At 39.2% G+C, this 22,279-nt stretch overlaps 1 protein-coding gene across 1 annotated transcript in view; it reads right to left on the bottom strand.

Annotated features, from left to right (window-relative positions):
* Window positions 1-18,225, bottom strand: part of FAM91A1 (family with sequence similarity 91 member A1) — a 42,566-nt gene extending 24,341 nt beyond the window's left edge. Inside the window, exons 1-12 of the mRNA XM_068525636.1 lie at window positions 17,910-18,225; window positions 11,357-11,441; window positions 10,195-10,346; window positions 8,501-8,558; window positions 7,727-7,794; window positions 7,063-7,176; window positions 5,722-5,812; window positions 5,239-5,301; window positions 2,512-2,618; window positions 1,958-1,996; window positions 1,315-1,427; window positions 779-894 (exon numbers count right to left, since the gene is read on the bottom strand). Of these exons, the coding sequence (XP_068381737.1) occupies window positions 779-894; window positions 1,315-1,427; window positions 1,958-1,996; window positions 2,512-2,618; window positions 5,239-5,301; window positions 5,722-5,812; window positions 7,063-7,176; window positions 7,727-7,794; window positions 8,501-8,558; window positions 10,195-10,346; window positions 11,357-11,441; window positions 17,910-17,981 (1,078 nt within the window). The 5' untranslated portion in view covers window positions 17,982-18,225. The remainder of the gene's footprint in view (window positions 1-778; window positions 895-1,314; window positions 1,428-1,957; window positions 1,997-2,511; window positions 2,619-5,238; window positions 5,302-5,721; window positions 5,813-7,062; window positions 7,177-7,726; window positions 7,795-8,500; window positions 8,559-10,194; window positions 10,347-11,356; window positions 11,442-17,909) is intronic.
* Window positions 18,226-22,279: the final 4,054 nt, after the last annotated feature.

Genomic DNA, 22,279 nt, shown 5'->3' with positions numbered 1-22,279 from the left:
GAGAAAGTATTTCATTTCAGCTTTATTTAATAATCAGAAAGTACATAATATAGGCAACACTGTAGTCATAAGAGGTCCCAATCCTACCTATCTCCAACATACAGATAAAAAAAGTTAAAGTCAAAAAAAAAAATTTGTTTTTAAAGGCACTCACTTTTGTAGTAAATTTTTTGAAAACCAATAATAAACCAAGACTTGATCACTGTCAGATCAATAAGACTACCTAGCCTAACCTCTACAGACAAGTCACATGGCTCAGGTAACAGAGCTACTTAGGGTAGGAGTAGAAGCCCATGTTGTGTGCCCCTCTCCCCTCCCAACACAAAACCATGTGCAGCCCCCTCATCCACTATGCTTTGCCTCCCTCTGTGCTTAGCCCAAGCACTGGCCTTCCTGCACTCGCCAGCTGGCATGCTCTTATTCATTCTCAGCCCAAAAATCATCTTCTCCATGAAGGCTCCTAAACCTCTCTAGGCAGAAAGAGGGCTCTTTCTCTTTGCTCTCCACAAGCACCATAATGCTTCTCACACTGTGGTTTTTATGGTTATACTCTCCAGACTTAGTTTTTAGAAGGAAACTACCATATTCTTGTCAGTTTTATACCCCTAAGATCTACCACAAGGCCCAACATATGGGTAAGTACTCAAAGACTACTTTTGAATGACTGAAATCCAGAACAAACTACAAAATAACTGTAAGCCCGGAGAGTTTGCTTTATGAGTGTATGTGCAGACACATGGCTTATCTACAGACAGACTCAAACTGAGTTACTGCTAACCTGGATCTTCTTGACTATTTGTATCAGTGTCAGTAGCCGATGAAGCTTCTTGTACAGGACTCCTACTTTCCCCGCCATCCCATGATAGGAGCATCTTTTGCGGATCTAAAGTACTCCTATTAATGAAGAATACATTCACTTTTTAAAAATCATATAAATGATCATATATAAAAACAGCTACTGAAGTCAGTACTTAAATTATGAACATCCACCTAAATCCACTCTTACATTCAAGCCCAAAATTGAGACACAGTCCCAAAATACTCTGCACACACAGAAAAGGTTCTTAACTAAACCCATGGATAGGCTTCAGGAAATTTGAGAACATTTAAAAATTATATGTAAAATATTGTATGAGCCTTTCTCTGGGGAAAGCATTTTAGTTTTCATCAGATTCTAAAAAAGATTACCACACACACAAGATTAACAACCACTAATATGGTTCACCTCAGTTGACAGGTTGAATAAGTAAAATTTTTGTATGTAAAACAATGTTTTTTTCAAAAAGAAACTCTCCTACTAAATAAATGAGTTACTTTAATTTGTTTACGGATGGAACACTCTTCCACGATGAATGAAGTTGATCCAAATTTATTACTTGTCCCTTCTTATGGGCAAACCCCAATCGGCAGTACATGGACACAGCATTCTGAAAGGAACATAAAGGAAATGAACATTTGAAATAAACTAGACTTCAGAATGTTTGTAGAGAAAAAATCGTTATGGACTATGCTTACAGTGAGCCTCAAACATTTTCATCCCATAACTAGAAGAAAAAATTTTCAGTAGGCCTGGTCTTCCCCTAAGGTCTTCACATATGTAGGAGAGGGAATGCTCCCAACTGTCTGGCCAGGGCCTCCCTAGATCCACCCCCAAAGAAGCGGAAGTTGTTGCTTTATCTGACTTCATTACAAGATACTGTGACTTCACTACAAGACACCGGTCAGGCTGCTTCCTGCTGGGCACAGATGTGTGAGTACAGCTTTCACTCCCTGGGATGGAATACTGGTTCAGGGTTCTTACTTTGCTCTTCTCTATCTCTGTAAGCACCCCGACTGTGCACACTTCCTCTGACAGCTAATAGGAATCTCACTGCTTCCGTTTCTCAGCATCAAGACAAAAATCTATAATCCATTCAGTATTCCTATCACAAGTGAAAAGAGTATAAAAATTACATACCTTAACCAGGGATAGGTCTATCTCAAGAACATTTGCAAGCTGGAAAATAAAATTTTAAAAATATTTTACATTCTAAGAATCATAAGCATATTACACACTTGTAATAGACAATTTAACCATAATCAGAAAAATTTAAATTATTAATAACTGAGTCTGAATAAATTTTGTAATCAGAATTTCTTTCTTTCCATATCTCTAAGACACTTAGAGGAGTACAAATCCAGGCAGTGACCACAACAACTGAATTACTTAGCCTTTAATTTTGTCTCATTCAAAATAAAAAAATTTCTAGATCAGTCAATTGTCTACAATGCTTTTATTATAAAGTCATATAAAGTTATTTAACCCATTCATAAGCTATTAACTAAAAAAAATTTAATATACATATGCAGGAAGTAACTTAAGAATAGTGAACTTAAGTATATTAATGGTCCAAGATCTAACCATGGGCAGATTTTGAAAATATTTTATCATTAAATAATTTTATCTACTGCACACAAACTTATTTTATAATCTTGAGGTTAAGTTCTTTCACAAGATGCTGTCATACTTACCTCTGCAACATTAGTGTGCTCATCTATTGAAACAAATATCTTATAGAGGAGAGTTTCAAAATAATCACCTTGCACTCGATTCATTACAAAACCTTCAAGAGGAGGAACTAAAATAAACAAAACAGACTTTTCTCAGTGACATAATTTTACAAAACAAGAAAGTTTAATGCAAATATCTAACTGAAAAGAGACCTCCAACTTAGGGACTGAATTCAGCTTTTGATTCATTTTACCAACTCCATAGCAAGTTTTCCTAAAACTCCCAAAGTAAGGTCATATGCAATGCTGTCTACACAGAGTGGACTCTTATGGCAGATCATAAATCCTACAAAGAGTAATTTCATCCCCATGGACCTCTCAGCATTACTGAGGCAGAGAAGTGCTAGAGTCATGGATTTGGTAGAAAGGCAGGGGGGCCGGCACTGCTTCAGAATGGGGAAGCCTGCCAAGGGTGTGTTTCTGATGCATCTTAGGCAGCAGGTGGCTGGTCTAAAGCAGAGAAGCAAGAACTGCAAGTTACCATGCTATCCAAACCCAGGTGGACAGAAGGTATTGACTCTCTGCAGGATTTGGGTGTCCCTGTGTCCTCTAACCCTAACACCACCTAATTGCACCCAAAACCTAAATTATTCCCAACAGAGAGTTATAAGACAAAACTCAAGTGGTCAAAATGAAGGCACTGTGAAGAACCACAATGTATACATCAGGATAGGCTATCTACTTTACAGCTCTGGCTCATGTCATTTTCTGATTTAGTGCTACCCATATTTCCAATCATCCAAGGACTGTTAAGGATCAAAGGTTTCTTTTTAGAAATACTTTAGTAATCCCATTTTTTTATGTAATTCTTTTCCTACACTATCAGCTGTGTGAATAAGAAGTGTAAACGTTTACTGAACGCTTACTAAGTGCCAGACTATACTACTAGCTACTTTATATATACAATTTCACTTAATCCTCTTAATGTTAAGAGTTGTTCAAAACTATGCCCTATCTTAGAGATGAAGAAACCAAGGCACTAAAAGGTTAGAAATACACAATTTACATCTAGGCAAAAAGAATGAGGCAACTCTACATAAAGAGATATGGAATAGTCTCAACGTATAATATATTAAGTTAAAAAACCAAAGTATGAGCTGGATACACCATCTGCGTAAGAATAAAACCACACAAAAAAGGATATATACATATAAGCCTATGTGCATAGTATGTTTTTGGAACAATATACAGGAAACTTAGTGGCGGCTGAGAGAGGAACTGAGTGGTTAGGGGCAGGCGTGGGAAGCAGACTTTTTATACTCTTCTGTAGATTTAGTATTTTATAATCATAATTACAGCCTACTCAAAAAATACATTAACAAAAATAAAAATAAAGAAAAATACCTGGAAATAGCAAAGAAAGTTATAGAAAAAAAAAAAAAAGACAAAGAAGGCCTGGCCATAAACACATGGTAACACAAATAAAAAATAAAGGTCAGGACACACTAGACTATGATAACCTGATATGAGGGAGTATTTTTGTAAAAAGCCCTAACACTCATTTGTTAACAGTAAGGTCCCTGGAATTTTTTGACACTTCATATTTGATTACACAATATTTTAGAATGGTAAAAGACATCACAAACAAGAATAATACCTAAAAGATATGATGGAAAACACACTTATAATACATAACCTTAATATAACAAGTGTTTCTACAAATTGGTAAGAAATCTAATCTAGAGGGAAAAAAAAGCCAAGGATGTGTCCAAGAATGTTAGCCACATCACCACTGAGGCAAAAAAATAAATAAATAAAATAAAAAAGAATAAAATATTTAAAAAAGGAAATGATCAAAACAACCAGCAATAGGGGAATGGTTTACTAAATTGAAATATACAAGGGTCTTAGTATTGATTTAACTTGGAGAGGTGGGTGAAGAGGAAGGGAGGAAGAGATAAAGATAAAAAAGATGGTAGTGACATGAAAATATAAGACACAGATATGTCAGGTAAAAATGAAGAACAAGGACTTCCCTGGTGGTTCAGTGGTTAAGAATCCACCTGCCAATGCAGGGGACACGGGTTCAAGCCCTGGTCTGGGAAGATCCCACATGCTGCAGAGCAACTAAGCCCATGCGCCACAACTACTGAGCCTGTGCTCTAGAGCCCACGAGCCACAACTACTGAGCCCGTGTGCTACAACTACTGAAGCCCGTGCGCCTAGAGCCCGTGCTCCACAACAAAGAGAAGCCACCACAATGAGAAGCCCACGCATCGCAACAAAGAGTAGCCCCTGCTCGCCGCAACTAGAGAAAGCCCACGCACAGCAACGAAGACCCAACGCAGCCATAAATAAATAAACAAATAAATAAATAAATAATGTAAAATGAAGAACATATAATTCTATGATATTACTGAATATATGTAGAAACTTATGCACTGAACAAGGTTTAAAAGGTGACATAAATTTATAAAAACACTGGTTTGATTTAGGATTGTGAGAAATTTATCTCAGATTTCTACTATTTTAATACAGTGCTTACACCAACAAAAGATAAAAATGAAAGGAGTTTAACTAAAACCACCTCAATGAGTTGCAACATAATGAGGAAGAAATGTTTTTCTTTGAAAAATTCTAACATCAAAGATCCCAGAATGATATGTGTCTAACTTAATAAGGTGACACACAGTGCCCAGCACCTAGCAGCCATTCAAAAAACATTGAGAAATATTAGCACATATTTACCTGCTATACAACTGTCATCAGATATTGGTACATCCAGATAAATAAATCCTTTGTTATATAAACCTACAGAAGCAAAAGTATCTTATTTTAGATGAACCAGTAAACACTGTAATTTAAAAAAATAAAATAAAATAAAAACTTTATTCCTGATTTTCTGTAAAGATTCTTACAACTTAATGGTATATGAAAAGGAAAAAAGTAAGACAGAAGAAAAAAACATTATATCAAAGCTTTCAAATCTTGGTTTCCCTCAAATGCTCAGAACTGCAAAATTTTTCTTATGATTCATCTGTACAAATTTCTAATCTATGTGACTAATTATAGCCACACTGGAAAACAATGGACTAAGGTCACATTTCAAACAATAACATGCCTTAGGAAATATTACTGTTCTTACCTAATTGATAAATAATTGCTATAAATTGTTGACGGCTTAAAATAATTTTTTACGTTGACAAAAGACCATTTCTACTAACCACTTACTATGTACTACATTGTAATCTAGTGATCCAGAGAGTTGAGGGCCTGCATCAATGATCTTATCAATAGCGCATTTCTCGGGCAAAGTGCATATCTAGGAAAAGCAAAATATTTTCAATTAGGTTCTGTCCAAATTAACTAATTGATAAGTTTCCTGAAATCTATTCATGTTTAAACCAATGATTATATGTCATTAGTTGAATGAACTACATATTTTTTTCATTTTTTACTCTAGAATTCAAACAAAAAAAAGCCACACACAACCATCAATTAAGGTGCCAAAATATGCTACCAACAGAACTCATACAACAAAGCAATTTTAAGTGCCAATACTTGCTGGCAAGTAATGTGCTCACTAATAAATACTAATATTTACTCATCTTCTTTGCATTGGAATCTGATCCATTTGCTGATTCTGGATCTCTCAAATCAGAAGTTTATTCACATGCCACAGGATTATTATCACTGACAAGAAGATCACTATCTTATGACACAGTCTGACATCTCTGCTCGGAAGTAAATGCACTGAAGCAGAATTTCTAAGCCTTGCACTCACTGGATTTACTCTGTCCTCAGAAGTAAAACAAAATGCCAACTAAAAAAAAATCCACACGCTCACTTAATTCCTTCAGCCACAGGGATATGACTGGTCTCTAGGCACCTGGTCTGCTATTCCACCTCTTTCCCCTAAATCAACATCCCTTCTAAAATGTATAAAGCTTATAGCAAATGTGGTCTGACCACTGGGAATAGTATATCCCTTGATCTTGACACTATTCCCTATCAAGCACTTACCACTTCAGTACAGCAGTTCAGCACAGTGATTAAGAGCACAGCAAACTGCCTGGGTTAAAATCCCAGACCTTTACTAGAACTGTGACTGGAGCCATTACTTCATTTCTCTGCACTCACTTTCCTCACATGTGAAAGAGGCTACAAATAATACACAGCTCTGGGGCTGTGATGAGACTCAAATGAGACAATATAAAAAGCAGCTGGAATAGTGCCTGGCACACTGAGCACACAGCAAGTGCTCAAAAACCGTTGGCAATACTATTGCTGGTAGCTGTGGCATCACGTCACTTTACACGAAACATGTAAGTAAAATCCCCAGATGACTGTACATGAACCAAGTCAAGTCTCCCTGATTATTAAAGAGTATTTTCGAAAACTACCAATATTCTAGCCTACTAAGATCATTTACAATTTTGAATTTAAGTATAATTTCCTTCAGGAAAACCAGCTAGTGTTACTTTTTTTAAAAAAAGTTATGTAACTATAGTTAAAAATTATAAAATCATTTTTAAAATAAAAATCCTATGTTTAACTTTTAAAGTTATCTACCTTTATGTCATCTTCTGTGATATATGCAGCCTGCACCACCCACCATGCCTCTATGGCAATTTCCACCGGCTTTACTGGTAGAAGATCACGGGCCGTTTTCCGTCTGAAAAATTTCTGCAATGGTACAAACATCTGAGAATTTGCAATCAATCTAAAATTACTGCTTTCTTTTTTTATTGATAATAGTATAACACGACAGTTTCCAATGGACTAAACAAATATCTTTTAAAATTCTCATGTTTTAAAATCTGAAGTATTCTAGATACACTGAATGGAGAAAGTCATTCTTAAATTATTTCAAAGTAAATTACTTCAAAACACTATCATTAAATCTGGATCTAAATCCAGAAATTCAAAGGAAACCCAGGTGAAAATGCATTTGGAAAATGTGTACTGATTTCACCCATGAAGTGAACCCTGGGAGTGGAATGAGCAGAGCAAAGTTAATTTTTAAAAATAAATGAAATGTCTTACGCCTTAGATATTTTTAATCCAATAATCACTTAAGCTATAACCTAGAGATACTGATGAGTTGTTTCTGTATGAAGCATATTTTATTTAATCAAAGAAATCATAATTCATTATTCCTACTACTTAAAAATTTAATCAGATTGTGTGATAAGGAGGACAAGAAATTAGAAGGGAAGGGAAACAACTAACTTACTTTTGATGACCTACACTGATTCATCAGATCAATGTACTGGTTCCTTCCTATGCCAAGAAGCCTTAGACCTAAAAGAAAGAGCCTTTCCTTTAAAAACATTTAATACATCTTGAAATGTCAGTACACTCACAAGCCTACTAGGAAAAAACCTTTGACTTTCATTCCTCTTTTGATTACTGACAGATGATCAATATCAAATTAAAAAGAATTCTTCAAACAAAATATAAAAGACAAGCAACTGGGAGAGGTGAATTCAAGCCGACACTTTTGACAATGCTAACTGAGAAAATTTTTAAAAAGCAGAAGTCCTCCCAATTCCAGGAAGTCAAAATGTACTTCTCAGCGAAAGTTTCTTCTTAACACAGCAGAACTATGTCACATTTCAAATATACACTTCATTAAAATAAGCATAATAAAACACCAGCAAATTATGTTAGTAACAACCATATATCATGCTGCAAAAATACTGTGCACAAATTTTCTTTCCTCATTTGGTATACACCACAGCCCAAGTATCAGGAAGAACTTCATTTTCTAGAAATACAAAGACTAGTCCCATTTTTCTGATTCTACCACTCCAAAATATTCCTCTTAGACATTTAGACTAAATCTTATACTTGACTTGTATCACCTGATAAAATTCCTATCAATAATGTTGCTTGCTGTTCTCATCTTTTAAGTCTTTCAGGTTAAAAGCACAATACTGAAAGACAAGAGCACGCATGCACAAAGACACTCTAAACACTGCCTCGTTCAGCATAATTAAATACTTACAGTCAGCAGCAGTGAAATTGGGCAATGAATCATAACTTTTCTCACTGTTCATAATGTCCTTTTAAAAAGAAAAAAACGTAAATGTTAAACGCAAAATGTCCTTGTCACAGGAAGCACCGAGATCAGAGCCTGGCAACCTAGAGCATGCATGTCACAGTGTGGCATGTACCACGAGGTCCCAACCTAGCAACTGAAGGTCAGGCTTTCAGGTCTGGGTTCCTCAGAGCGCTCTATGAAGCCCAGATGGTCGCCCAGTAACCTCTGCCCTGTGGAAGCTATGCAAGGAATACCCTCTCAGAGTTCAGGGTTCCAGGCTCTCCACATTTCATACCTGATCCTAGACTCCTACCCTAGGATTAGAGAGAATCCCGAGAGAAGGCCCAACAACAGTGTGTCATAGCTCCATCAACAAGCATCCAAGACAAGCACTGCTGACAAAGACCTTAACCACTCAGCAGCCTTTGCTCCTCCAAATCCCAACCAGCAAGAGAGGCAAACTCAGTATCCAGCTTCTTGCAACCCTCACCTGTTTCTCCAGTAATAAACCAGCTGTTTACTGTGGGGATAAGACCCATTTTTAACCCAGGAGTTATACCCAATGGTATAAAAACAGAAACCAGAGAACAGCAAGCACATGGATGCAACTGAAAGCTGGTAAATGGGACAAAACCTCACTCTATTATCTCCCCCAAACCTGTGTACAACACCAGAAAAATAATCAGAGACACAGCAACAAAACTATTCTACGCACTGCTTAGCTGCCACCTTCATTATGCTACCCTGGTTCTAGGGAAAGGGAGTGACAGAAACCTGGGCGGCCACGCCTCAAGCTTTACTTTGTATTTCCTCCAAAACAGGGACACAGGAGACATGGGACTACAGAAGTACCTGTGAAGAAGGGGCTTAAGGAGACAGGCAAAGGGAGCTCCTGTGAAGGCAGCCACGTCCTAAAGGGAGCTAACCTCACTGCTACTGCAGGCGCCCAACTCCTTCAGTCCTAGGCTGCCCTCTGCTCTTCAAGTGGCTGGTGAGCCCAGAACAGCAGCACTCAAACAGAATTAACAGCAAATGAATACTAGATAAATACTGCCAATCTTTACATAAAGCTCTCTTAAAAACAGTATATAACTACTATTTAAAGCTATTCAACACAGGCCTAAAAACTGCCTTTGGAAAAAGGCTAACATCTAAAAGTTAGTAATCACAGAAAGATCCGCAACCAGGACTACTAATACAATTCTATTCTTCTGAAACATGCATTATATAATGTTGGGTCTATATCATCATTTATTCTTTCTACAGTTAGAAAACAGCCAAATATATTAAGCTTCTCTGAGCTTAATGTTCAATTCTGTCAGCCACATTTTCAACCTTAACCTTGTATTAAAAGCAATAAATTTTATACAAACTGTGCTAACATAAATGACTGATTAATGCTACAACAGTACAAAGGGTCAACAACATCTTCAAGAACACAGAATAAAGACAGACACTTTCCCACTGAGAAAACACTGATAAGGACAACTACCTGCACAAGTGTGGCTACAACAGTTAACTTGTAAGCAACCGTCTTTTTTACACTATAAACTCAGAAACAATGTCCACTGTGGCTGAGTGCTGGTCATCATTCACAAAGCGTCCCCGACATGAAGTCCCATCCCATCCCTGAAGATTCACGTGCACTGTAAACTCACCTCCATAATCCCAGTATAATATAAAAATGGTGTTATCCTCAGGCCCTTTACCATGATATCTGATAAGTGGTAAGGGTACAGCATGAGATGATCTCGACTGTACTTTAACAGTTCCTCATAGTACTTGCGTTCATCTTTCTTGACATGTTTAACTGGGAAAGAAAGGGAAATTCTCCAGTTGTTTTTCAGATCTTACACTTACATATAATTATAAATGCAAGGAGAAACACTTTACAAACTAATATTAATTAAAAAGTATGTAAATTGGAAGAGAACAAATAAAACAATCTAAGTTGGAACAAAGAAACAATTACACCACAAGAAACAGACTTCAGAGTACATAAGTAAAATGTATAATGGGACAGAAAAATAGAGAAATAATTCTTAACAAATCAAAAAGCAAAGAAAGTGAGCGTGGAATGTCTCCCCCAAAAACCATAAGCTATAATCCATCCAATCCCTATGATACTTTACAAGACAGCCAATCTGAATGGCAGTTTTCTATGAAATCAAGTCTATTTTTAAAAATTATTTGCTGTTTTCTGTGTTTTAAATGTAAAAAAACCTCTGACTTCCATGGAATGTGTTTTCATAGAAAACCTACCTCTGAAATACTATGCTTAAAATAAGAGTAACAAATGGGAGGGAAGACTAGCAGGGCAACAGAATAATCAAAGTAATCTGACAAATAAAAAGCAAACATTTAAAAAAAAGCTTTTTTAAAAAAATGGAGCCAGTTGTATTTAAAATTTGTTCCAATTATTATAAAAAGAGTCTTCATTAAAGTTATATTATTTGGAAAATTTATAGAGACCAAAACAAAACTCAAAGTCAAAAATCATTAAGAAGGAATGTACTTCTTTTCTGGCATATTTTCTCAGTAAACTAAAAAGAGGACAACTGAATCAAAATTAATATTCTATAGGTAAAATGAATCTATAAACAGTACTCTAAAAAATAATTTTCATTGGAATTAGAAAGAAAAATCTACTTGCTAATGCAAATTACTGTTAGGTGTGAAGGGTCATTACAGAATTATTAAAGGCTGTACATGGAAAAATTTCAGTACCATGAAATATATAATGAAAAGATAGGAGAGATTTATGAAAATGTAATTCAGCAATAGTCATTTCTACCTCAATGTAAAAATGTCTCTACTTACCTAGGTTATTTCTGTATCGTAACTGATTGCGGATACTGTACAGGACAACCTGCTTCTCATATTCTCTCTGTGAATTTCCAAGACTCTAAAAAGAGTTTCAAATAGATTTAAAATAGTTTCTAAACTAAACAACAGTACTTTTACCCCATAAAATTTCAATACCATGCCCCCTAATTTTATCCTGGAATCTCTAATTTCCAGAACTGAGTAAAGATTTTCTTAAATTTTATCATACAAACTTTCCTGCTATGGTATTAGAGCAAAAATTCAATGTGTTTATCTTCAGTCTCCCTTTCTAAAAGGACTTACTGAAATTATCTAAAGTATTTAATATCAAATAAAAGAGCAGTCTGAGAGCATAACTTCACTTAAGTTAACAAAAAACTAAGTTCTACTAATAAAGATTTCCTTCTTTTTTTTTTTTAAACATCTTTATTGGAGTATAATTGCTTTACAATGGTGTGTTAGTTTCTGCTTTGTAACAAAGTGAATCAGTTATACATATACATATGTCCCCATATCTCATCCCTCTTGCGTCTCCCTCCCCATCCCACCCCTCTAGGTGGTCACAAAGCACCGAGCTGATCTCCCTGTGCTATGCGGCTGCTTCCCACTAGCTAGCTATTTTACATTTGGTAGTGTATATATGCCCATGCCACTCTCTCACTTTGTCCCAGCTTACCCTTCCCCCTCCCTGTATCCTCAAGTCCATTCTCTAGTAGGTCTGTGTCTTTATTCCCGTCTTGCCCCTAGGTTCTTCATGACCATTTTTTTTTTCAGATTCCATATATATGTGTTAGCATACGGTATTTGTTTTTCTCTTTCTGACTTACTTCACTCTGTATGACAGACTCTAGGTCCATCCACCTCACTACAAATAACTCAATTTCGTTTCTTTTTATGGCTGAGTAATATTCCATTGCATATATGTGCCACAGCTTCTTTATCCATTCATCTGTTGATGGACGCTTAGGTTGCTTCCGTGTCCTGGTTATTGTAAATAGAGCTGCAATGAACATTGTGGTACATGACTCTTTTTTAATTATGGTTTTCTCAGGGTATATGCCCAGTAGTGGGATTGCTGGGTCATATGGTAGTTCTATTTTTAGTTTTTTAAGGAACCTCCATACTGTTCTCCATAGTGGCTGTATCAATTTACATTCCCACCAACAGTGCAAGAGGGTTCCCTTTTCTCCACATCCTCTCCAGCATTTATTGTTTGTAGATTTTTTGATGCAATCGCTATCAAACTACCACTGGAATTTTTCACAGAACTAGAACAAAACATTTCACAATTTGTATGGAAACACAAAAGACCCTGAATAGCCAAAGCGATCTTGAGAAAGAAAAACGGAGCTGGAAGATCAGGCTCCCTGACTTCAGACTATACTACAAAGCTACAGTAATCAAGACAGTATGGTACTGCCACAAAAACAGAAATATAGATCAATGGAACAGGATAGAATGCCCAGAGATAAACCCACGCACATATGGTCACCTTATCTTTGATAAAGGAGGCAAGAATATACAGTGGAGAAAAGACAGCCTCTTCAATTAGTGGTGCTGGGAAAACTGGACAGCTACATGTAAAAGAATGAAATTAGAACACTCCCTAACACCATACACAAAAATAAACTCAAAATGGATTAAAGACCTAAATGTAAGGCCAGACACTATCAAACTCTTAGAGGAAAACATAGGCAGAACACTCTATGACATAAATCACAGCAAGATCCTTTTTGACCCACCTCCTAGAGAAATGGAAATAAACACAAAAATAAACAAATGGGACCTAATGAAACTTAAAAGCTTTTGCACAGCAAAGGAAACCATAAACAAGACCAAAAGACAACTCTCAGAATGGGAGAAAACATTTGCAAATGAAGCAACTGACAAAGGATTAACCTCTAAAATTTACAAGCAGCTCATGCAGCTCAATATCAAAAAAACAAACAACCCAATCTAAAAATGGGCAGAAGACCTAAGTAGACATTTCTCCAAAGAAGATATACAGATTGCCAACAAACACATGAAAGAATGCTCAACATCATTAATCATTAGAGAAATGCAAATCAAAACTACAATGAGATATCATCTCACACCAGTCAGAATAGCCATCATCAAAAGATTTCCTTCTAAAAAAAAAAAAAAAGATTTCCTTCTTGACCATCTCCAATTTGTGTGGATGGATGGATTCTTGAACCTACATTTATTTAAATTTAAGAATGGCCACTAAGGACAGATCCCCGTCTCATGACTACTTATAGTTGAGGGCTATGATTATTAAAAATTAAGATTCCTGGAGAATGTACACTTAAAATGTACCTCTAAATACTATTATTTCTTTAAAAAGTCATCTTATGGCCTCATTAGAAAACACTTAGACAATTTTAGAATTTCTGATATATTTTTTAGTGAGCAAAATGCTTTCTAGCTGTGAATTTAGTGTTTTAAGTTCAAAATTGGGTTCTCGTGAAAGTAAAGAATAAGTTTGTCTGATTATAGTTAACATGATATTCAATGTGAGACCATAAACTTAATTTAATATGTGACTGCTATCCCCCTTCTAATTACTAGCTATGATCTTTCCAACACACTATAAAATAAGACATCTTAAGAGATTAATGACAGAAGGAACAGAGGACTCAGTTATTACACTTCTCACTCATAGGTTTCTGAAAGCCAAGGTAAATGTCCATGCACATACTTTCACTTAAGGCCATCTTCACAAAACAGATGAAACTCACATCTAAATAAACTGGCACACAACTGGAACTACTGGTGGGTAGCATTTTAAGAAAAAAGGGACATAACGTGAGAAAACAAAATCTTTCTTCCTGCCTCTAGATTAATTGATTTATCACAGGTTGAACCATAACCCACACTACTGCTGAAATGTTATGTGCTGACATTATTTTCATCCATTTTAACATTACAAGAAGTTAGGAGTAAAGTTCATTGTAGAGAGACTGCTCTCCTATCTTTTATGTAGCACCAAAACCAGGGCCAGTATTGAAGCTATTTAGGGGATTCAAAATATTAGGCTTTCTGTAAAACTTTTAAAGGATTTCCTCTAGCTCTACTGCCAAATAAAAGTCTCTTTCTCAAGGAACAGAGAACACAAACACTCACTCACACAGCAGACAATTTGCTAAAATCTTAGCAACTTCCAAACTTGAGGATTTACTCTTCTGTTTCAAAGTAAGTCCCTTAATTTATTCTAACTTACAACCGTTTTCTCCCTTTAAAACTCTTCCCGGTAACTCCAGGATAAAAAGTGTAAATCAAGCCACTTACACAAAATATAAGGTCCCTGTTATTTATAAGCTAATTAGAGAATACAGTATCTACTAAACATCTAAGTCTTTGCGCTAGTCATTAAGTAATGACTGGTCCTGATCAATACATGTGCATACACACAAATAACTAAAAACTGCATTAACAGCTGATTTTATTCTTCACTACCCTCGTACATAAAATATAATTGCTTTGTTCACAAAGATTCTTTGGCTTCTCTTCCACGCCCACCCCAATTTCCCACCATCCACATTTTAAAACACTGCTGCCACTACAGGAGGCAACGAAAGAAAGGTCATTTTACTGGGAGACAGTGCAGACCCTGCAGAAATTCCCACCAGGTCTGACAAATGAAGCTGGGCTGCAGATAAAAGGAACTAAAACAGACAGAGTGACATAGAAACTGGCTGTAAAACACCCACTGTGCATCAGATGATGCTAAAAGCATAAAGAATTCTTTCTAAAGCTTTTGCTCCTACAAACCCCAATGTGCACCACCTCCCCCAAAATACACAATAGTTTTTTTTAATTGACCCTCCTTGGAACCTCATCATAAAATTTCCCTTCAAATAAAACAACTATGAATTGTTTTGAACAATGAATACTGGTAAACTATAGAAAGATCCTGAAATAATGGCCCGATCCATAACTTTTTAATGTATTTCTGAAAGTCTAGTATAGCTCACACCATGTAAAAAATTTTCATCTCATTTATATAAAAACCATTTTTTCAAACACATTTAAAAAAAAAATCTGAATCACCTTCCACCAGCTTTCAAAACTGGGAAATATGAGTCACTTTCAAATTAAACTCATCAAAACTCACCAGAAACACTTATCAAAGTACTTAGTATCTGTAACACCAAAAACCAAATTCTTTCCACACAAGGGCTACTCCCCACTTTTAAACTGACTAAGCTTTAGCTCCTGGAAAAAAATCTCAGACTGATACTATCACTCATTCACTGCAAAAGTATTTACTAAAAGCCAACTACGAGATAGGTGCTCAAAATACAAAAGCAAAAACAAGTAATGTAACCAGAAAATATACCATAGTGGGGTAAGTGCTATGGGTGAGAAATACAGTGCTGGGCAGCACACCTGAGGGTCAACTACTCCAGAGATAGGTCAGGAAAACCTTTCTAGAGGAGTTAACACCTCAATTCAAAAAGAAGCAACATGTACTCTATGGAGACAAATAGAAATAGGACTGGGTTTGCAATTTAGAAACCTCACCACAGAACAGTATGAAGAATGGATAGGAGGGTACTTTTCTGAGTGCTAGACACCAGACAGAAAGCTGATGTACTAATCCAAGGTAGACCTAGGGAAAAAGAGCAAGGCTAGAGAAAATCCATGAAGTAACTTGTACAGATGGGTTTTGCAACACCTTCTACAAGCGGAAGCTTATCCTAAGCTAAAACACCAATTCTTGAAAGTGATCTCACCAAAAAAAGTTTTAATTTAATGTCATGCTTGTACTTAAGTATAACACTGTTCTGAGATTATTTTTAATAGTCATGACTAAGGTTTGGAAAGGCTTTTGCCATATGTACAAAATAGATAACTAATAAGAACCTGCTGTATAAAAAAATAAATAAAATAAAATTCAAAAATTCAAAAAAAAGGGCTTTTCCCAATACTAATTAAGATCAATTATTTCTGTTGGACATAATTGAATCATCCATCTTTCTTCTATTATGTTACATTTATTTTTGTGAAAGGAAGAGTAGAGAAAACATGGCAACAAAGAATTGTTGGTTCTTCCAGCTGTCTTGCCATATGCCACAAAACCCTAAAAACAAAAAGTGTCCATCAAAGCCCCCATTCCAGCTTAACAAGAGAAACTCAGTCTCTCAGGTTTAGAGCTTTCTTCTTCCCATTCAAGATTAACGTCACATGGGCAGCCACTGGCACCCAAGAATTCTGAGTTCCTTAAATTTACCTTTCCACTTTCTTGTGTTTTTGGTATCTCGAAGGGAAAGTGTTTTCTCTGCCACACGACGCACCGCCAGAACCTTAAATTATTCATTTCCTGGAACTAAGACCCCAAGCTGGGAGAGCAGGCAAAGTAACAATCCTTATACCATCACCACCACCAACCCAAACTTTCCAAATATGCCAGTGTCCAGCACCAATGGAAAACAGAATTTCACTCTCAACCAAGCAACATGGCAGGAACTTGAAGGTTAATCTATGACCAGAGAGAAACAGTGCCTTCTATACAGCACATATCACTCCTTCATAATCTTTACCACCGCCCGCCATATTATGTATTTATTCATTTATTTGTTAACTGTCTTTCTTTACTAAAACGTAAGCTCCATGAAGACAGGGCTTTCCCGTGTTGACTGTTGCAAATGACCCGCACCTAAAACAAGGCATAGCACATGGTAGGTGTTCAATAAATATCTGTAAAACAACTGAGTAAAAATAACACTCAAGCATTTGAGAACTACCTCTCGGACAAAAACCTCCAAAAACCTCGCTCTCCTGTTGCAACATCTCTAATAAACCCATCTTGTTGACAGACTAAAGTCCAAGAAAACAAAGTCCGAAAGCCCTTCAAAATCCGGCCCTGACCGCTACCACTCCCCACGCACTCACCAAGCCGCACAGCCAAACACACCAATACATTTACACCTCCGGATTCCGGTGATGGAGGAGGTCCCTCACTACTCTCAAAGCACGCTTTCACTCGTCCAAGCTTCTTAAAATGACTTTCCCTCTCGCTGGAAAATCTTGAATCCCTCTTAACTATCTATCTCTTATTCGTCCTTTAAGGCCCAATTTAAATGCCTCCCCTACACAACGTCCTGACACTCCCTGGACGGTTTCTGACGCCCTCCTCTGCGCGCTCGCATATACTATCATGCAGGTTCGTGTGAGCTGCTATCAGCCTGTAACCGATTCATTTGTTTCCCGTCCCTTTCCCACCACCCCGCAGTTCTGGAGGTCAAGAACCATGTTTTAAATTTGTTTCGAAGGTGCCTAGCCCAGTGCCCGGCTGAAGGGAGGTCTGCGTGAGAAGGCGCCAAGCGAGCCCACTGGACACCATTCCATCCCATTTCGAAACGGCCCCGTCCTGCCCCTGTGGCCCCAGGACCGTCCCCTCCTCATCCGCGGGCTGCGGATAGGTTATCTCAAGACCCTGGGCGGGGGAAGGCCGGGAGTCAGCCCAGAGGCGCCAGCCCCGGCCCCGCGGGCTCGGCGAGCAGGTGACGGCGGGGCGGGACCCCGGCCTCAGGTTCCATACCTGCCTCACGTTGGCCGGCAGCTTGCTCCAGGGGTAGTTGTGCCGGATGTGGAACTCCACGTCTATGTTCATGATGCCGGGAGCCCGGGAGGGCGGCGGCGGCCGGGACCGCAGCTGGAACAACGCCTCCCGCCTGCCCGCCCTTGGCCCGTCCGAGGAGCCCGCGGGAGGCCCCACGCCTCACAGTGCGGACGGCCCGGGCTGCCCCATGGCCTGGGCTCCCGACAGCTCGGTGCGGCCCGGGCCACGGGGCACGGGTGCACCGGAGACAGGGGGCCGGACACCTCGGCGGCTCCAAGTTTCTTCCTAGTTTCGGCCCGCCGGAAACGGCTTCGGGCGTGCGTCACTTCCGCTCGCCGGCGCGAGGCCGGGGGGCGGAGCCCGGGACCGGCCTTCCTGCCCGCCCCCTGCAAGCTGTGGGGCGGGGCAGCGAGGTAGAGGCGGGAGGGACCCGGGTAGTGGCGCCTTGCTCGTGCGCTCCGTGTCCTTCTGTCAGTCTTTGGATGAATTAATTGGGTTTGTATTGCCATTGCTGGATGACCCACTTTCCCCCAAATGAGAGCCCGGGTGGCCCTGGAGCAGGCGGTTACAGGCACTGGGGTGCGGCCGGCCAAGAAGCAGCGACTTGGGAAGGGGGCCATAGTTGACTTAAAAAAGGGCAAGAACGGTGAGGTCCCGGGGTCTCTTAAGAGCCAATCCCGAACCGAGGCCAGGTGGAAGGGGTCCAGGCTGATGAAGGAAATGTGTAAGTCAGAGCTTTCCCCCCAGTGGAGTGGTAGAGCAAAGGTCTAGTGATCCTTCATCCCCTCCTGGTAGTTGCTACACCTTGTGGAAGAGAAACAGTTGGGCTCTCCTTCAGAGCTCCAAATTCTTGTTTTGTTGCGACCCGGCTGGCGGGATCTTAGTTCCCCCACCAGGGATTGAACCCCCCGGCCCTCCGCAGTGCAAGCGCAGAGTCCTAACCATTGGACGGCCAGGGAATTCCCACAAAGGTCCAAATTCTTAAAATGTAGGGATTCAGGGAGTTGAAATGGTAAACAGCCGGTGCTGACGTCGGGGAGGTCCAGAAGGAATCTAGGAGATAAGATTCTTGCGTGCAGCCTGTTGCCGCTCTGCTCCTTACAGATGGCTCCAGAGTCGCTTTTTAAAGGCAGAAATTCAGACGCTCTTAATTTCAGTTCTGGTGAGAAGGTCTTTGGGGACACTTTCTTCCAGAATTTGTTACACTGGCTTAGCAAACCCATGACCCTTGTTACTGGCAAGCAACCATAGTATTTGTTTCAGTTTTAAACCATGGTTTTAGGGGCCTTCCCTGGTGGTCCAGCGGTAAAGAATCCGCCTTCCAATGCAGGGGACAATCCCTGGTCCCGGGGAACTAAGATCCCGCATAACGCGGGGCAACGAAGCCCCAGCACCACAACTGCTGAGCTCGCACTCCTCAGCGAAAGAGCCCATGCGCCCTGGAGCCCTCGCGCCACAAGTAGAAAGATAAATCCGCCCTCCACAACTAGAGAAAAGCCCGAGCGCCGCGACAAAAGATCCCGCACACCTCAACGAAGATCCCGTGTACCGCAAATAAGACCCGACGCAGCCAAGAAAACAAGGAAAATAAATAAATTTTAAAAAAGAAAACAACGGTTTTAAATATTTTATTCCACACCTGACAGATGTATACTTAGAACTTTTTATGACACCTAGGGCACAGCTCAGCAGCAGCCTGACGCATGGCAGAGACCTTTTTATCTCTGATGAGTTGAAACAAATAGGACCCACGCTGCCCTTGCATAGATATAGTGGTCTCGTGTTATCCAACTATAAGAGCCCATAACTAAGTACTTTGAATCCTATGTCTATAGACCCTCGACATCATAGCTAAAATTAAAAGAACTCTGACCATGAGATGTTTATTCAACAAGTATTGATTGCCTGCCTGCCATGTATTAAGCCCTTGACTTACAACAGGTTGTTTCTCACAACCTTATGAAAGAATCCCACTCTTAAAATCCCAATTTAACAGAGGAGGAAACCGAGGCTTGGCAGGGCTGCCTGACTTACTCATAAGATCACACAGGTGGTAGAGACAGCGCCAGACTGGAGCCTAAGACTCTCTCCTGCCAGAGCCATCCTTTCAGTTCCTTGATTCAGGCTCTCACTGAACTGTTCTGCCTGCTGTTCCAATTCAGATAATGTTCATTTAAAGTCAACAACATAAATCCCCCTCAGAAATATTTTTTGAATAATTAAGTGTAGAAGAACTCATATTCTTCCAAAGTCTAACTTTGATTTAATGCAATGTAACAATGAAAATTAAAGTCAATATAATTTTTAAATCTTTGTAAACCATTGTTTAGGGAATTATAGCAAACATGAGCACCTGCTAAATTCATCTTTTTTGTTTATCAACAAATATTGACTATGGTGTAGACATATCAGAAACTACAGAAGTAGACAGGGGATGGTGGAAGTGAACTTACACCTGCTAAATCAATAAGACACGAACCTTTGACCATCAAAAGAAAAGAATCTAACTCAGTAAGTAGAATAGGAATGATTAGTATAGAAAAGATCCTAATGCAGCAAGTAGCTGAGAAAGAAATTTGAAGGAGGAAATGGTAATGGGTCAAAGCTACGTATGGGAAAAATCCAAACAGCAAGCCCTTCTAAGTAGGAACTGATGACAGTTTGGCTTATGAAACACAGGTGCTAATTAAAATACTGATCTGCCTCATTTCCCCCAAGGTGCCAGTCTTTGAGAGACGGGAAACAAAGCAGTTCAGAGAGACCATAGGTTAATCCATAGGGCTCAAAGACCCCTCTGCTGGGAAGTTCAGGAACAGGACTGCTCCCTCAAACAGCAGGAAGCAAAAACAACTCATTGGGCTCCACATGTAGCACTCATTACATCATGGAGCCTTTCTGGTAAACGGTAATGTCCATTCTTTTAGGTCCTTGACTCAGACCCCCTACTATTTCTGCTTCAGTAGACCTTTGCTATTCAAATTCCAGAGAGGTCAGAAACTGCAGAGTGTTAGAAACCCCATTCCAGAAGCTACCATTCAAATTAACCTTATGGGTAAACAATGTGTTCAGAAATACAAGTGCAATGAGATTCCATCTTATCTGGCTTTACCAACTTGGACTAAGGAAAATTACTCAGTTGTCTTGAGCAGCTGCCCTTCAGAAAGACTACAGAACCATTTCATTCCCACAGTTCCCACAAAAATAAGGAGCAGAAACAACCCGGAAGTAGGGCGCTATCTGGTGGACTAATTTCACAGACTCCAGAATATCACTCCCTGTGGTAGATAGAATAATGGCCCCCAAAGATGTCCCCATCTCATTCCCTGGAACCTGAGAATATGTTGCCTGATATGGCAGAAGGGGCTTTGCTGGTGTGAGTAAGTGAAGGATCTTGAGATGGGGGTATAGCCTGGATTATCCGAGTGGGCTCAATGTCATCACAGGGTTCTTAGGAGAGGGAGGCAGGAAAGTCAGTCAGAGACGGAGATGGGACAATTGAAGCAGAGGTTGAAGTGACACAGGGCCCCAGGGTAAAGAACATGGGCAGCTTCTTGGATCCGGAAAAGGAAAACAGATTCTCCCCCAAAGCTTCCAAAAAGATCATAGCCCTGCCAATTCATTTTGGACTTCTGATCTCCAGAACTCTAAGATAATAAATTTGTGTGTTTTAGGCCACTAAATTTGCAGTAATCTGTTACCGCATCCATAGGAAATTAATATACTCCCACAACAATCAAATACTCCAACACCCAAACAGCTGATCAAGTTCATAATTTCATAATTAAATCAAATTTCATAATTAAACCATTATAGTTGAAGTATAAATACCCTTAGGAGGAATAATAGCTTTTTAGCCTTATCATTTTTTTAGTATGTACAAGCTGTCACATCTTTTTCTGAGAGGAAGTTTGAAAGAGAAAGAGCTTGGGGATTAAATGAGGCCAAGGAAGGATCTGTAGAGGAGGAAGGGGTGTCTAGAGAGAAGAAAGAGGAAGTCACTGTGAACATTTTCTGTTTCACAGTTTTGCCTGGGCCTGACCTTGGCCATGGTTTTCCCTCCTGAATGTGCTTTGTTCTGTTCCATGAACCAAGGCATCACCCCTGATGCTCAGCACCATGACCTAGCTTGTTATCACCTCACGGCTTTTGCCCTTGCTGATCCCTTGGCTTTGAATGCCTTTCCCCAGACCTTTGCAAAGCAGGCTCCCTTCATTCCACTCATTGTCACTTAGAGCGGCCTTCGCCAAATTCTCTGTCCCACCTAGCCACTTCTCCCCCACCTCTCTGCAACACATTATCTTGGTTTATTTCTTTTGTTGCAAAGAATCACTAATGGACATTAACCTGCT

The sequence above is a fragment of the Eschrichtius robustus genome, chromosome 17, assembly GCF_028021215.1.
Source record: "Eschrichtius robustus isolate mEscRob2 chromosome 17, mEscRob2.pri, whole genome shotgun sequence".
Classification (NCBI taxonomy): Eukaryota; Metazoa; Chordata; class Mammalia; order Artiodactyla; family Eschrichtiidae; genus Eschrichtius; species Eschrichtius robustus.
This window is presented reverse-complemented; position numbering and strand designations above follow the sequence as displayed.